The following is a 16,995-nucleotide window of genomic DNA, read 5'->3' as shown; positions in this document are numbered from 1 at the left end:
CTTCCTGGCACATGAAGGACAAGAAAAATCACCAGGAGTAGTCAGCATGGATTCACCAAGGGGAAATCATGCTTGACCAACCTGATAACCTTCTGTGATGAAATGCCTGGCTTGGTAGACGAGGGGAGAGCAGTGGATATTGCCTACCTAGCCTTCAGGAAGACTTCTGACATCGTCTCTCATAAGATCCTCTTAGAGAAGCTGTTGATGTACGGGCAGGATGAGCAAACAGTAAGGCGGACTGAAAACTGGCTGAACAGCCAGGCCCAGAGGGTGGTGGTCAGCAGCACGAAGTCTAGTTGGAGGCCAGTAACTAGCAGCGTACCCCAGGGGTCAATACTGGGTGCAGCCCTGTTCAACATCTTCATTAATGATCTGGGTGATGGGGCAGAGCGTACCCTCAGCAAGCTTGCAGATGACACAAAACTGGGAGGAGCGGCTGATACGCCAGAGGGTCATGCTGCCATCCAAAGGGACCTCAACAGGCTGGAGAAACGTGCTGACAGGAACCTCATGCAGTGCAACAAGGGGAAGTTCAAAATCCTGCACCTGGGGAAGAATAACCCCAGGCACTAGTACTCGTGCTGAGGGCTTACCAGCTGGAAAGCAGCTTTGCAGAAAAGGCCCTAGGGGTCCTGGTGGACACCAAGCTGAACGTGAGCCAGCAATGCGCCCTTGCCACAAAGAAGGCTAACAGCATCCTGGGCTGCATTAGGAGGAGTGTTGCCAGCAGGTCAGGGGAGGTGATCCTTCCTCTCTACTCAGCACTGGTGAGGCCACACCTGGAGTGCTGTATCCAGTTTTGGGCTCCCCAGTACAGGGGAGACACGGACATACTGGCAAGAGTCCAGGAAAGAGCTATGAAGATGATGAAGGGACTGGAGCATCTCTCCTATGAGGAAAGGCTGAGAGAGCTGGGACTGTTTAGCCAAGAGAAGGCTCAGGAGGAATCTCCTCAACATATATAAATACCTGAAGGGAGGGTGCAAAGACAACAGAGCCAGGCTCTTTACAGTCGTGCCCAGTGGCAGGACAAGATGCAATGGCTATTGCTATCTGAAACACAGGAGGTTCTGTCTGAACATAAGGTGTTGGGGTTGATGTAGCTTGAGAGTTAGCATGACTAGGCCGCTTAAGCAAAACAGTTCGCATAACTGAACAGGCCGCTGGAAAGGACAGCTAAGAATAGCCATTGAGAAAGTTCTGATAGTGCATGTGATGTGGGTTAGCAAAAACAAGATGTGTTCAAGGACGTGGAGACGGTCTGTTGCTATTGGCGTTAGTGCATAGTTACCAATCATAAGGGAATGTGGGGTGCGTGAACAGCGTGTGATTTATGTCTGTAGCCTATCCGAATAAGCGTGATCGCATGTGCAGATATGGAAAAATGTATACAACCATGCAAGCAGAGCAATAAACTGAACTGACTGTGCATTGCATCAATGTATGAGAGTCGTTCCTGTCCCTGCACGGATGCTGAAACTCGGCAATAAGGAAACACTTTTTTTTTTTTTTTTTTTTTTTTTTTTTTTTTTTTTTACTGTGAGGGTGACTGAGCACTGGCACAGGTTGCCCAGAGAGGTTGTAGAGTCCAAACATGCCAACAGTATTTCCACTCAAGTTTTCAATGCGACACAAATTTATTCTTTGGTATGGAGTATGGCCTTCAATAATTATTGTAAAATGACATACTTTCAGAAAAACATTGTTTTCTTATTAGCTACTGAAATAAACAAATGCTGTAGAACTCTGGACTTGTTACCTCCGACAGACTCATCTGAAGAAACTATAACTTCACACTACATTGAGACAAAACTTTTTTTTACTTTCACTCAAACCACGTTTATTTAATATTTCTCTACCCAGCTCTCTATCTTCAACTGTTTTTTCTCACTAATATGTTGCCTCAACAGACACCAAGAGTGACTGTAAGAATACATCTACTGTGGGTAGGATTTTTGTTTTAACAAGACAGTATTTTGACATCCTATTTCATCTTGTAAGGTTAGTATTTTTTGATTTCAACCGATTTCCATTTCAAACTGATAATCACTGCTTAAAGAAACACCATACGAAAACACGAATTGTGTTGGAATATACTGGAACTGCTTCTGCCATCTTAATGCAACGCTAAGATTACCTTGTCAACTTTAAGATTTTTATTCAAATACATAAACAACCACACTATTTCACATGTCACTGGTTTACCACTAAATTAAGTATCATTCACTCATTAATTGTGTAGGCATTTCCATAACACCATTTCAGACTGCTATCAACCTCTGGCAGTGAGCTTTGCAAATGGGGTAGAGAGTGCAGAGAAAGAGACCAAATCACACGCAGAATTGCCCACTCTATTCCCTAGCATCCTGTGCCTCCCACCTCCCATTAAGCTACAGCATAAACATGCTACTTCTATACTCAAATGAAAAAGCACACACTGAACGGACAATCATTAAGTCAGCCTCACTCAGGACTGTGGGGCTAGCATTGCCTTACACAGTATTTGCATGCCCCCTGCATACCAAGGACGGAACCGGATCAGAGATAGGATGTGTGATGATTGGTTAACACGTCCAGATAGTGCTTCCGCAACTCAACAATTAAAGAGGACAGCCCGATCAGGGAATTCTGAATTCCCCGAGCCTGTCGGCTGGTCTGTGTCACTTATCCGAAAAAGCCATGCCCTGCTTCCTGCCACCCTGCCCAATAACCATGGTTATGTAAGCCTTTGCACTCATGGATATTAAGTTTAGCCCAGTATCGGTAAACTATTGGATTTGTTGTTGTTGTTTTGACCTACTACTGAATTGCTGGATGTGTTGTCATAACAACACAGATAATTGTACTACTGATCTGTATTTATTACTGTACCTATATTTAGCAATAGCTTGTTTATCCCTAAAGCTGTTGGTCTGGCATCTGTTACTGTATCCTGAACCTATAACTTGGCGGTGCCACCTTAGGCCCTTACAAGGGCCAAAGATAAATATCAATCATACTTTGGGATTTTGAGTATTTTAATTAAAAGAGTCTGTTACATATTGACAAGCTCCTCCCACTGCCAGAAAATTAAATCACATTAAAACGTATTCTCATTTTCCTGAGGTACTTGGAAAAGAGAAGAGGAAGTTAAGCATATTAGGTGTTTGCTTATAATACTAAGGTGACAGATCTTTGTTCTGGTAATAAATCAAGAGTTCAATTCCATAAAAGCAGATGGTGTGACTACAAAGAAAGGAGGCTTCCAAAATAAAACGTCAGGACTGAAAGGATACAACTTACTATCAACATACGGCTAATTTAAATGACTTAACTGAGAATGGTAAAAAACTGACTTTGTATTAAAATAGATGCACGAAAGAGAAAAAGGTTTCTGATTATTTGTAATTAAAAAAAAAAGTTGTTGTTGGCTAAAGTCACAAAAAGGATAAGTTACGAAGAAGAAAGTTAAGCAGAAGGAGGTATAAGTTTCTGAATCAATTTTTTGAAATCTATTTTACTGCTTCGATGTTTTTATATTAAAGTATCTGCAAGAGCAAATACTCAACTACACAGTTATGCTGGTCCTGCAAAGACCTCAATATCCCTTGTCTTAATAAAGTAAGTAGCCTCATCGACCAATACAGAAAATTAGGGCCTTCGCAGTCTTCTCCCAGAACATGCTTTTTTTCAGAAATTTTGTATCCTCTTTTATAAAAGTTAACCTTCATGCTATCATATGAGTTACAAGACAATACTCTGACAGTGAAATCCACTTACATTTGTGAAAGTAGTAACAATTACTTAGTGTCAAATACATGATCATTCATCAAGAATTACCTCTCTTTCTAAAAATATTAAAAAAAAAAAATTCCTACTTTCCGAGAAACATAATAACCAGTTCTAATAGAAAAAGCAGCCTGATCTTTCAGAGAGAAAACCAGAAGACCAAAATTCTGTATCTCTCTGACTTAATACACAATACTGAAGAAGTAACTTCACCTTTATGTGCTTCTATTTCCCTCCTCGGCCTTTATCTAAACTGCTTGATTATACTGCTAGCTCTTTATGGAAGCGTACAACTCTAAGACTATTCAAACACTGTCTTCACAAAACAAAGTATTATTCTTTATTAACTTCCACAAAAAAAAAAAAATCAAGAATTTAAAAGAGGAAAGAATTAGTAGAAAGCCTGTCAAAGTTAGAAAGATTAATTTTTTTTTTTAATCATTTAATATTACAGTTTACCTCCTCCTTACAACCGCAATGGCTTCTGAAATCTTGGAAATACCTGAAATAATGCAAAAGTTAACTCTCTGACACTGGAGTTATGAGAGAAGGTAAAAATGAACCCAAATTCAGATGGGTTTTCAGACAAACTTTGACCTATACCTTGAACATATCTGCCATCCTGTATTTTGAAACCCCGTCATTCCCTATACTTACTATAACTTCAGGAACAACATATTTCTAGATAGTAACGTAAGCAATTTAAGCCTTTGAAACGGTTTCATTTTGGGGAGAATAAGGTATCTGCTTGAGGGCTGTTCCAATACAAGTCTTGCAACCTTTTTATGTAAATCTGCAGACTTCCTAGTTAGTTCACTGTTAAATCCAAAGGCTGTGTTTAGAGCACTCGCTAGTTATAGGAACTCTATATAACACTATCTGATTTTTTTATTTCACAAAACATAAACACAGAGCTGCTCTGCCTCTAGTGCAAGATTCTTTATATAACTAGCACTGTAGGAATCCCGATTAACCTAATGGAAGGATAAGGATAATGAAAACCTTAATGAAGACTTGCATTTTCTTTTTTCAATTGCCTCTTCGCCTCAAACATAGCCTAATCAAAAACTTCTACAACACTTCCACAGGAGTTTGACATACACTGTCCACTGAGAAAAGGGGGGGGGGCCGACGCCGCGCTCCCCCTCCCCGCGCGGCACGGAAGCGCTGCTACTCACTGGTTCGCGGGGGGAGCGTTGAGCGGGATGGCCACCTCCTCCTCTTCGTATTCTGGCCCGTCCAACGAGTCGCCTTCGTCCACGGCCCCCAGCCCCCCCGCCAAGGAAGGTGGCTGTGGCGGAGGCGGCAGCGGGGGAAAGGCGACAGTGCTGGGTTCGGGTGGGGGCAGCACCCCTCCGGACACCACCGGCCCCTGGCCCTGGCCAGTTGCTGTCACAGCGCCACCGCCTACAGACACCGGAGGGGTAGGCCCCGAGCCTAGCGTCAGGAGCCCCAGCGCCGAACACAAAGCCGGACCGCCGGCGCCCGGGCTGTCCCCGCCAGAGCCCACCAGGAAGGGACCCTGCGGCCCCAGTTCCTTGCTCCGGCATAAGGTGGGATAGTGCTCCGACTCAGCTCCGCCAACGGCTCCCACCATCCCGGCGGAGGTAAACGAGTCGCCCTCCTCAGCCGCCATCATGTTGAGCCTCACTCCCTCCGCCGCACACTGGGGAAACGGCGGCGGCGACGACTTCCCCCTCTTCCCGCAGGAAAAGGCGGATCTTCCCAGATCGTGCACGCCCTCGCTGGCTCTTGGGGGGGGGGGGGGGTGAGAGTGTCGATCCGCCTTTTCCTGCGGTCGCGTCTCTGCAGGAATTCCTCCCTTCACGGCCGCAGGGGGGATGAGGCAGCAGCGCTGGAGCCTTGTGGAGTTGCTTTAAGTGCCCAGACGGCTATTGTTCTGCGCCGGTCTCTGCTAGAGAAATATTTTCCTTGTCCCAGCTCTGTCTCCCTGCAGGTGGAGGCGGGGCGGGGAGGGGGGGAAGTCGCCACCAGCACCTCCTCCCCGGCGGATCGACACTCTCACCCCCCCCCCCCCCCCCCCAAGAGCCAGCGAGGGCGTGCACGATCTGGGAAGATCCGCCTTTTCCTGCGGGAAGAGGGGGAAGTCGTCGCCGCCGCCGTTTCCCCAGTGTGCGGCGGAGGGAGTGAGGCTCAACATGATGGCGGCTGAGGAGGGCGACTCGTTTACCTCCGCCGGGATGGTGGGAGCCGTTGGCGGAGCTGAGTCGGAGCACTATCCCACCTTATGCCGGAGCAAGGAACTGGGGCCGCAGGGTCCCTTCCTGGTGGGCTCTGGCGGGGACAGCCCGGGCGCCGGCGGTCCGGCTTTGTGTTCGGCGCTGGGGCTCCTGACGCTAGGCTCGGGGCCTACCCCTCCGGTGTCTGTAGGCGGTGGCGCTGTGACAGCAACTGGCCAGGGCCAGGGGCCGGTGGTGTCCGGAGGGGTGCTGCCCCCACCCGAACCCAGCACTGTCGCCTTTCCCCCGCTGCCGCCTCCGCCACAGCCACCTTCCTTGGCGGGGGGGCTGGGGGCCGTGGACGAAGGCGACTCGTTGGACGGGCCAGAATACGAAGAGGAGGAGGTGGCCATCCCGCTCAACGCTCCCCCCGCGAACCAGTGAGTAGCAGCGCTTCCGTGCCGCGCGGGGAGGGGGAGCGCGGCGTCGGCCCCCCCCCCTTTTCTCAGTGGACAGTGTATGTCAAACTCCTGTGGAAGTGTTGTAGAAGTTTTTGATTAGGCTATGTTTGAGGCGAAGAGGCAATTGAAAAAAGAAAATGCAAGTCTTCATTAAGGTTTTCATTATCCTTATCCTTCCATTAGGTTAATCGGGATTCCTACAGTGCTAGTTATATAAAGAATCTTGCACTAGAGGCAGAGCAGCTCTGTGTTTATGTTTTGTGAAATAAAAAAATCAGATAGTGTTATATAGAGTTCCTATAACTAGCGAGTGCTCTAAACACAGCCTTTGGATTTAACAGTGAACTAACTAGGAAGTCTGCAGATTTACATAAAAAGGTTGCAAGACTTGTATTGGAACAGCCCTCAAGCAGATACCTTATTCTCCCCAAAATGAAACCGTTTCAAAGGCTTAAATTGCTTACGTTACTATCTAGAAATATGTTGTTCCTGAAGTTATAGTAAGTATAGGGAATGACGGGGTTTCAAAATACAGGATGGCAGATATGTTCAAGGTATAGGTCAAAGTTTGTCTGAAAACCCATCTGAATTTGGGTTCATTTTTACCTTCTCTCATAACTCCAGTGTCAGAGAGTTAACTTTTGCATTATTTCAGGTATTTCCAAGATTTCAGAAGCCATTGCGGTTGTAAGGAGGAGGTAAACTGTAATATTAAATGATTAAAAAAAAAAATTAATCTTTCTAACTTTGACAGGCTTTCTACTAATTCTTTCCTCTTTTAAATTCTTGATTTTTTTTTTTTTGTGGAAGTTAATAAAGAATAATACTTTGTTTTGTGAAGACAGTGTTTGAATAGTCTTAGAGTTGTACGCTTCCATAAAGAGCTAGCAGTATAATCAAGCAGTTTAGATAAAGGCCGAGGAGGGAAATAGAAGCACATAAAGGTGAAGTTACTTCTTCAGTATTGTGTATTAAGTCAGAGAGATACAGAATTTTGGTCTTCTGGTTTTCTCTCTGAAAGATCAGGCTGCTTTTTCTATTAGAACTGGTTATTATGTTTCTCGGAAAGTAGGAATTTTTTTTTTTTAATATTTTTAGAAAGAGAGGTAATTCTTGATGAATGATCATGTATTTGACACTAAGTAATTGTTACTACTTTCACAAATGTAAGTGGATTTCACTGTCAGAGTATTGTCTTGTAACTCATATGATAGCATGAAGGTTAACTTTTATAAAAGAGGATACAAAATTTCTGAAAAAAAGCATGTTCTGGGAGAAGACTGCGAAGGCCCTAATTTTCTGTATTGGTCGATGAGGCTACTTACTTTATTAAGACAAGGGATATTGAGGTCTTTGCAGGACCAGCATAACTGTGTAGTTGAGTATTTGCTCTTGCAGATACTTTAATATAAAAACATCGAAGCAGTAAAATAGATTTCAAAAAATTGATTCAGAAACTTATACCTCCTTCTGCTTAACTTTCTTCTTCGTAACTTATCCTTTTTGTGACTTTAGCCAACAACAACTTTTTTTTTTAATTACAAATAATCAGAAACCTTTTTCTCTTTCGTGCATCTATTTTAATACAAAGTCAGTTTTTTACCATTCTCAGTTAAGTCATTTAAATTAGCCGTATGTTGATAGTAAGTTGTATCCTTTCAGTCCTGACGTTTTATTTTGGAAGCCTCCTTTCTTTGTAGTCACACCATCTGCTTTTATGGAATTGAACTCTTGATTTATTACCAGAACAAAGATCTGTCACCTTAGTATTATAAGCAAACACCTAATATGCTTAACTTCCTCTTCTCTTTTCCAAGTACCTCAGGAAAATGAGAATACGTTTTAATGTGATTTAATTTTCTGGCAGTGGGAGGAGCTTGTCAATATGTAACAGACTCTTTTAATTAAAATACTCAAAATCCCAAAGTATGATTGATATTTATCTTTGGCCCTTGTAAGGGCCTAAGGTGGCACCGCCAAGTTATAGGTTCAGGATACAGTAACAGATGCCAGACCAACAGCTTTAGGGATAAACAAGCTATTGCTAAATATAGGTACAGTAATAAATACAGATCAGTAGTACAATTATCTGTGTTGTTATGACAACACATCCAGCAATTCAGTAGTAGGTCAAAACAACAACAACAAATCCAATAGTTTACCGATACTGGGCTAAACTTAATATCCATGAGTGCAAAGGCTTACATAACCATGGTTATTGGGCAGGGTGGCAGGAAGCAGGGCATGGCTTTTTCGGATAAGTGACACAGACCAGCCGACAGGCTCGGGGAATTCAGAATTCCCTGATCGGGCTGTCCTCTTTAATTGTTGAGTTGCGGAAGCACTATCTGGACGTGTTAACCAATCATCACACATCCTATCTCTGATCCGGTTCCGTCCTTGGTATGCAGGGGGCATGCAAATACTGTGTAAGGCAATGCTAGCCCCACAGTCCTGAGTGAGGCTGACTTAATGATTGTCCGTTCAGTGTGTGCTTTTTCATTTGAGTATAGAAGTAGCATGTTTATGCTGTAGCTTAATGGGAGGTGGGAGGCACAGGATGCTAGGGAATAGAGTGGGCAATTCTGCGTGTGATTTGGTCTCTTTCTCTGCACTCTCTACCCCATTTGCAAAGCTCACTGCCAGAGGTTGATAGCAGTCTGAAATGGTGTTATGGAAATGCCTACACAATTAATGAGTGAATGATACTTAATTTAGTGGTAAACCAGTGACATGTGAAATAGTGTGGTTGTTTATGTATTTGAATAAAAATCTTAAAGTTGACAAGGTAATCTTAGCGTTGCATTAAGATGGCAGAAGCAGTTCCAGTATATTCCAACACAATTCGTGTTTTCGTATGGTGTTTCTTTAAGCAGTGATTATCAGTTTGAAATGGAAATCGGTTGAAATCAAAAAATACTAACCTTACAAGATGAAATAGGATGTCAAAATACTGTCTTGTTAAAACAAAAATCCTACCCACAGTAGATGTATTCTTACAGTCACTCTTGGTGTCTGTTGAGGCAACATATTAGTGAGAAAAAACAGTTGAAGATAGAGAGCTGGGTAGAGAAATATTAAATAAACGTGGTTTGAGTGAAAGTAAAAAAAAGTTTTGTCTCAATGTAGTGTGAAGTTATAGTTTCTTCAGATGAGTCTGTCGGAGGTAACAAGTCCAGAGTTCTACAGCATTTGTTTATTTCAGTAGCTAATAAGAAAACAATGTTTTTCTGAAAGTATGTCATTTTACAATAATTATTGAAGGCCATACTCCATACCAAAGAATAAATTTGTGTCGCATTGAAAACTTGAGTGGAAATACTGTTGGCATGTTTGGACTCTACAACCTCTCTGGGCAACCTGTGCCAGTGCTCAGTCACCCTCACAGTAAAAAAAAAAAAAAAAAAAAAAAAAAAAAAAAAAAAAAAGTGTTTCCTTATTGCCGAGTTTCAGCATCCGTGCAGGGACAGGAACGACTCTCATACATTGATGCAATGCACAGTCAGTTCAGTTTATTGCTCTGCTTGCATGGTTGTATACATTTTTCCATATCTGCACATGCGATCACGCTTATTCGGATAGGCTACAGACATAAATCACACGCTGTTCACGCACCCCACATTCCCTTATGATTGGTAACTATGCACTAACGCCAATAGCAACAGACCGTCTCCACGTCCTTGAACACATCTTGTTTTTGCTAACCCACATCACATGCACTATCAGAACTTTCTCAATGGCTATTCTTAGCTGTCCTTTCCAGCGGCCTGTTCAGTTATGCGAACTGTTTTGCTTAAGCGGCCTAGTCATGCTAACTCTCAAGCTACATCAACCCCAACACCTTATGTTCAGACAGAACCTCCTGTGTTTCAGATAGCAATAGCCATTGCATCTTGTCCTGCCACTGGGCACGACTGTAAAGAGCCTGGCTCTGTTGTCTTTGCACCCTCCCTTCAGGTATTTATATATGTTGAGGAGATTCCTCCTGAGCCTTCTCTTGGCTAAACAGTCCCAGCTCTCTCAGCCTTTCCTCATAGGAGAGATGCTCCAGTCCCTTCATCATCTTCATAGCTCTTTCCTGGACTCTTGCCAGTATGTCCGTGTCTCCCCTGTACTGGGGAGCCCAAAACTGGATACAGCACTCCAGGTGTGGCCTCACCAGTGCTGAGTAGAGAGGAAGGATCACCTCCCCTGACCTGCTGGCAACACTCCTCCTAATGCAGCCCAGGATGCTGTTAGCCTTCTTTGTGGCAAGGGCGCATTGCTGGCTCACGTTCAGCTTGGTGTCCACCAGGACCCCTAGGGCCTTTTCTGCAAAGCTGCTTTCCAGCTGGTAAGCCCTCAGCACGAGTACTAGTGCCTGGGGTTATTCTTCCCCAGGTGCAGGATTTTGAACTTCCCCTTGTTGCACTGCATGAGGTTCCTGTCAGCACGTTTCTCCAGCCTGTTGAGGTCCCTTTGGATGGCAGCATGACCCTCTGGCGTATCAGCCGCTCCTCCCAGTTTTGTGTCATCTGCAAGCTTGCTGAGGGTACGCTCTGCCCCATCACCCAGATCATTAATGAAGATGTTGAACAGGGCTGCACCCAGTATTGACCCCTGGGGTACGCTGCTAGTTACTGGCCTCCAACTAGACTTCGTGCTGCTGACCACCACCCTCTGGGCCTGGCTGTTCAGCCAGTTTTCAGTCCGCCTTACTGTTTGCTCATCCTGCCCGTACATCAACAGCTTCTCTAAGAGGATCTTATGAGAGACGATGTCAGAAGTCTTCCTGAAGGCTAGGTAGGCAATATCCACTGCTCTCCCCTCGTCTACCAAGCCAGGCATTTCATCACAGAAGGTTATCAGGTTGGTCAAGCATGATTTCCCCTTGGTGAATCCATGCTGACTACTCCTGGTGATTTTTCTTGTCCTTCATGTGCCAGGAAGTGGTTTCCAGGATTAGCTGCTCCATCACCTTCCCCAGGGATCAAGACGAGGCTGACTGGCCTGTAGTTCCCTGGGTCCTCTTTCTTGAAGATAGGGGTGACATTTGGTTTCTTCCAGTCTTTGGACATCTCTCCCAATCACCACGATCATTCAAATATTATCGAGAGTGGCCTTGCAATGGCATCAACCAGCTCCCTCGGCACTCGTGGGCGCATCCCATCAGGGCCCGTGAGCTTATGTACGTCCAGTTTGCTTAAGTATTCCCTGACCTGATCTTCTTCCACCAAGAGTACATCTTCCTTGCTCCAGCCTTTCCCTTTGGTCTCTGGGACCTGGGATTCCTTGAATATTAACCAGCTTTTTTGGGCTCCTCTTCCCTCCAGGGCCTTATCTCAAGGAACTCTTCCAAGTGGATCCCTGAAGAGGCCAAGACTGCTCTCCTGAAGTCCAGTGTTGTGATCTTGCTTTTTGCCCCTCCCCTTCCCCCCCCGCAAAACTCCACCATTTCATGGTCACTGCAGCCAAGGCTGCTTTTGACCTTCACATCCCCAATGAGCCTTTCCTTGTTTGTGGGTATGAGGTCCAGCAGAGCACCTCTCCTCGTTGCTGCCTCTATCACCCGTGTCAGAAGCTGTCATTGATGCTCTCCAAGAACCTCCTGGATTGCTTGTGTCCCGCTGTGTTGTTCCTCCAGCAGATATTGGGGTGGTTAAACTTCACGCACCACCCCACACCCCCCGTGGGCGTGAGGCTAATTCTAGCTGTCTGTAGGTGTGATGTAACTTTATTTTAGTGTCTGAGGTTTCTCTTCTGTTTCACGGTTAATGTGGTTAGCAGGTAACCTTTTTTTTTTTCTTCAGTTAAGGAGTGTCTCTTAATAATGCCTGTTCTCAAATTGCAGAGGGAAGATAAGCGCCTTATTTATTTATTTATTTTCCAAGTTGCTGGGTATTTTGCTGATTTGTCCAGATCTTATAATTTGTGCACTTACAGAATAGAATTGTATATAAATCTGGTTTTATTTTTGTCTGAATAGATGATGTCAGAAATGCTATTTTAAAAGAATGGTTAAGAGCAGCAGAACACAATTGCACTTTATGTTGGAAGTGAAGCAGTAAACTGAACATAAGTACATATATAAATGGAAGCTTCAGATTCGGAAAAACAAAAATGGAACAACATTTGGTGTTGGAAAAAATTTTGAAGAGGAATTTTATGTTTTTTTTGTTTTGTTTGGGTTTTTTTGTTGTTTGTTTGGTTGTTTTTTTTTAAGTCAGTACTTCTGATTAACATCAGTCGAAGGCTATTTAATCTAAACAGTGAATAGAGACTCTTAACCTGTACTTAATCAAGTTTTTATTTTGTTGTATATTGTCTCCCAGAACTTCAAAATGGGACTTATGCACTTCACCTACTGGCCTACCCTACTGAGAAGCATACTATCATGACATATTTCTTCACCTTATGTTTTGCTGTTAGGGGGCATAGATCTATTCAGCATAGGACCACGTGTTGTTTCAGCCATAAATTCTTAGGATTCCTGCAGTAGCTTTCCTGTTTCCCCCATATCTTCCTTTTTCCTTTAAAAAACCAAACGAAAACCCCCTTGGCATTTATCTCACTGGTGGGCACAGTAAGAGGATGGAGAGGGAATCTTATTTCAACGTTGTGTTTGTGTTGCGTAGAAGTATCCCCATGAAACAAGAATTCTGTGTTGTTCTGTATTTTTCTGTGTTCCTCTAGATTATGGTTGGCACCAATAAAATTTTACTGATTCTTGAGAAGTTCCCTCTACTGTTTTAGATACTTTCAGGAAGTCTTAATTATTTTTTTATTTTTATGTAAAACATTTGCTTGATCACTCTGGAATAGAAAAAAGTCGTTGTGGGTTTTTTGTTGTTTTTCTTTTGTTGTTGTTTTTTTGATTTTTTTTTTTTTTTTATGGTTCTATCTTTAAATTCTGTTTTGTATAAATATACCATTTATAGCTGAGGACCGTTATTAGGGGACCTGCTTACTGAAACTTGTTACTTGAAGTAGTCTGGGACTACGTCAGTGGGAATAGCTATTAGCAAAGGCTTTGAAGAAAAGTACAAGAAAAGCTGAAGTGGACAGAGTGGTTTATTATTTTCTATACGGACAACTTTCCTCCTAATTTCTTCTGTAGAAGCTCAAGAATTCGTATTGTCTTTTTTTAAAATTCTTTCTAAGGTAGCTAAGTGTTGCTTAACTTTTTGTAATGTGTACCTTTTTAATGATTAAGCATTTATCTTTCTATTAATTGTTAATGTATAGAAACCAATGTTGCTAAATAAACTTGTAAGCTGCGGTAACATTTGAGGAAAGGTATAGCCAGCTTGCTAGGGCACTCGGTGTATCCATTCAGTGTTCTGATAAGTTAGTTAGAAGTCTGGTTCTTGCAATGATCGGGTTCTAAAAAAGGTCATTCTCACCTTAATGTTCAACTTTATATTTTCAACAATTACTTGGGACCAATTTCACATAGAAACAATTTTTTTTATTAAAGGTTGGTTGTTTCATTTTGTTAACGCTGAAATTGTAATGCTAGTGCATCCTTAAGTGGGATTTGTGTTTATAGAAGTATAAACTTTTCTCAGGTTGGAATATGTATGTTTAATGTTAAGGTATTTTAGCTATATGTAATTGTATTTAAAGAAGTTGAGTATGTAACTGTGTGGAAGCATTTAAAATCTTAGTTTGCTGTTAAGGAATCCTGTCATTGGCTCAGCGGGGGTGGGTATATGATTTTTCTCTCGTTAATACCTACTTACAGATATTTGGGAAAGGGTTTCTTTTATGAACTTCCCCATGCAGAGTACACTGCTTTATTTTTCTGGGATAGTTTCCAGAAACTGAGGTTAATGACGCGCTTAGTTTTAGCTAACATTTGATAATCAGCGCGGGAGTCTGTGGTGATTCTGTGTAGTTTGTATAAGCAGTTTCTCTATAAATAAATAAAAAATTAAGTCTACCTGTTTTTTTTCTGTAAAATTACACATATGTATATACACATTCCCCCATATGTAGTATCCCCCCAAAAGGATATTCTGTCTGTGGCTTACTCATTGGGTTTTGTTTGGTTATTTTATAGATAACATTTATATATAGAAAGTTTGGTGCAATTTAAGAGGAATCATAAATCAATTAATTCCTTTTCCATATATCCATCTGTTAGTAGAATAAATAACATTGGAGGCTTTGCAAGATCCAAGCTTGAATATTTGCTTAGTCCGGAAGATTAAGGAATGGCTTGCATTGCCTTGTTCAAACTACAACCAGATTTCTACACCCTTTCTTCTTACAAAGATTTCTGTACTTCCTGAGCATCTGTGGAGAGAGGGTATTTTTTGTTTATACTTCTTGGCAATCTAAGGGATGCTGCAGAAATGTCTTTGTCTTTCCAAAAGCAGAATGTAACAAATAGCCTCTGTAGTAATCATCTTGTACTATATTCAAGTCTAGAAACAATGTTTTATTTATACCCATACACACGCACAATTAACAGAATCATGAGGTTGCAAGTCATTCAAAACAAGCATTATGAGTTGGATAGTTTACATCCTATTTGTTCTTTTCTTAGTTCTTCATGCAGTTCTTTTACATGACACAATTGGATTCAGTGTGCATGTGGGTCGTACTCTATAGGCAATTCCGACCTGTTCCTATTGCAGGTGTGAAGCATTGGACATCTATCGATTTAGGCATTGTTTCTATCTTGGATTTTAGTGTATAAAGCTCTAAATTTCAGAGTCTTCTCATTAGAGCAGCAGTTCTTCACTGATGAGACGTACCTCACTAGTGAGGCATTCTAGCATCAAAGATTAAGTGAGGGTGGAGCACAAAATAGATTATTTTTTTTTTTTTTTTTAAAAAAAACACCCTCAAAAAAAACCACAAACAAACAAAAAAAACCCAAACCAAAACGAAATGATGCTGTGTAAAGCCGGAGTTGAAGACTCAATAGTCAGAGGGCTATTAAGCAGGTATTCTTTATTACGGCGCCGGGCACACGGGGGATCTCTCCTCCAAACGTGCACACCAAACACCCTGTCATTTCAGGTTAAATACAATCACAATATACATATTCATTATATTTCCGAGAAATGCTTAGCATATTCATGAGTTTTCCAAGAACTAATTAGCATATGTTAATATCTTTCACGCATGTCTGTTAGCGTCCTCGGGTGGTCTTTGGGGGTCTCAAGATGAAGGCTTATACTCCTCATCACAGTGTCCGCTGGTTGACCTTTGTTTCTGCGCAGACTCAGTTCTAAGATTACGTATACCGTGTCCTTCCAGGTTGTTTTGCTCCGGTCTTGTTGCCCTCTTGGTGCCTCTTTATCTCTGTAGCTTGGTGCATCTGCCCTCCCAAGGCTGAGCTGTCTGGGGTAGAATTATTTAGGAGCCTCTCTATCTTAGAGCTTTCCCGTCTTCTCAAAACAGCAAGGATCTAGTTTAGTTTAATTACAATCACTCTGGTAAGTGGAAATTTTACATTTACGGGTATCAAAACAAACAAACAACAACAAAAAACAAACAAACAAAAAAACACAAACAAAAACCAAAACCACAAACAACTTGGTTAGTTTGGGCTCTAATCCAGAGCTGTGCTGCTGACTGGGAGGTGAAAACAAAGACTGGTATGAAGGCTTAGCACTAGTAGAGGCAGGGACTCTATATTTCAGTCTCTTGGAACACCAGTGTTGCTTCCAATGAGCAAAGCTGACTGAGTGGGTAGAATAGTAAAAGGATGAGGAGAAAGTCCAAGAAGGCTTGGAGGTAGGAGAGGATGAAATGCAAGGAGAAAGTCAAAGAAACATTGGTATTTTTAATGAAATTAATGGCAGACGAGAAAAAATAACACTTTAGAAGTTCTTAACTATTGCCAACCATAATCTGGTGATTTGCACAACAGTATTAATATTGTTTCGATAGGAGCATTACTCCTAGTTTAAATAAAAAAAGACATATCTTTGACCTGAGGGCACGAGAATGAAGCATGTAAAAATGAGATACTTCTTGCTAAGAACTTTAATGAGTTCCAGAATTAATTTCCTAAGCTGAGCTTTCAGTAAGAAAATGTGAGCTGCTTCAAGAGCCTGTTTAGCTAAATTTCACCTATTTCTTGATGGTGTGGGGTTTTTTTTTTTTGTGTGTGTGTTTTTTGTTTGTTTGTTTTGGTGGTGTTTTTTTCCTTCAAAAGGCAATCAATGTTCTCTTTAGTAAATATATCATAGAATGGTTTGGATTGGAAGGGACCTTAAAGATCATCCAGTTCCAACCCCTCTGCCATGGGCAGGGACACCTTCCACTAGACCAGGTTGCTCAAAGCCCCATCCAACCTGGCCTTGAACACTTCCAGGGAGGGGGCATCCACAACTTCTCTGGACAACCTGTTCCAGTGCCTCACCACCCTCGCAGTAAAGAATTTCTTCCTCACGTCTAATCTAAATCTACCCTCTTTCAGCTTGAAGCCATTACCCCTTGTCCTATCACTACATGCCCTTGTAAAAAGTCCCTCTCCAGCTTTCTTGTGGGCCCCCTTCAGGTACTGAAAGGCTGCTATAAGATCTCCCCGGAGCCTTCTCTTCTTCAGGCTGAACAGCCCCAACTCTCTCAGCCTTTCCTCACAG

The 16,995-nt window shown here is 42.5% G+C and overlaps 1 protein-coding gene across 1 annotated transcript in view; it reads left to right on the top strand.

Annotated features, from left to right (window-relative positions):
* Positions 1–5,824: 5,824 nt before the first annotated feature.
* LOC142365533 (ras GTPase-activating protein 1-like) overlaps positions 5,825–16,995 on the top strand; it is a 110,453-nt gene continuing 99,282 nt past the window's right edge. Inside the window, exon 1 of the mRNA XM_075446346.1 lies at positions 5,825–6,391. Coding sequence (XP_075302461.1) covers positions 5,931–6,391 — 461 coding nt within the window. The 5' untranslated portion in view covers positions 5,825–5,930. The remainder of the gene's footprint in view (positions 6,392–16,995) is intronic.

The sequence above is a fragment of the Opisthocomus hoazin genome, chromosome W, assembly GCF_030867145.1.
Source record: "Opisthocomus hoazin isolate bOpiHoa1 chromosome W, bOpiHoa1.hap1, whole genome shotgun sequence".
In the NCBI taxonomy this organism is placed as follows: Eukaryota; Metazoa; Chordata; class Aves; order Opisthocomiformes; family Opisthocomidae; genus Opisthocomus; species Opisthocomus hoazin.
The sequence above is the reverse complement of the archived record's forward strand: the minus strand, read 5'-3'. Positions and strand labels throughout refer to the sequence as shown.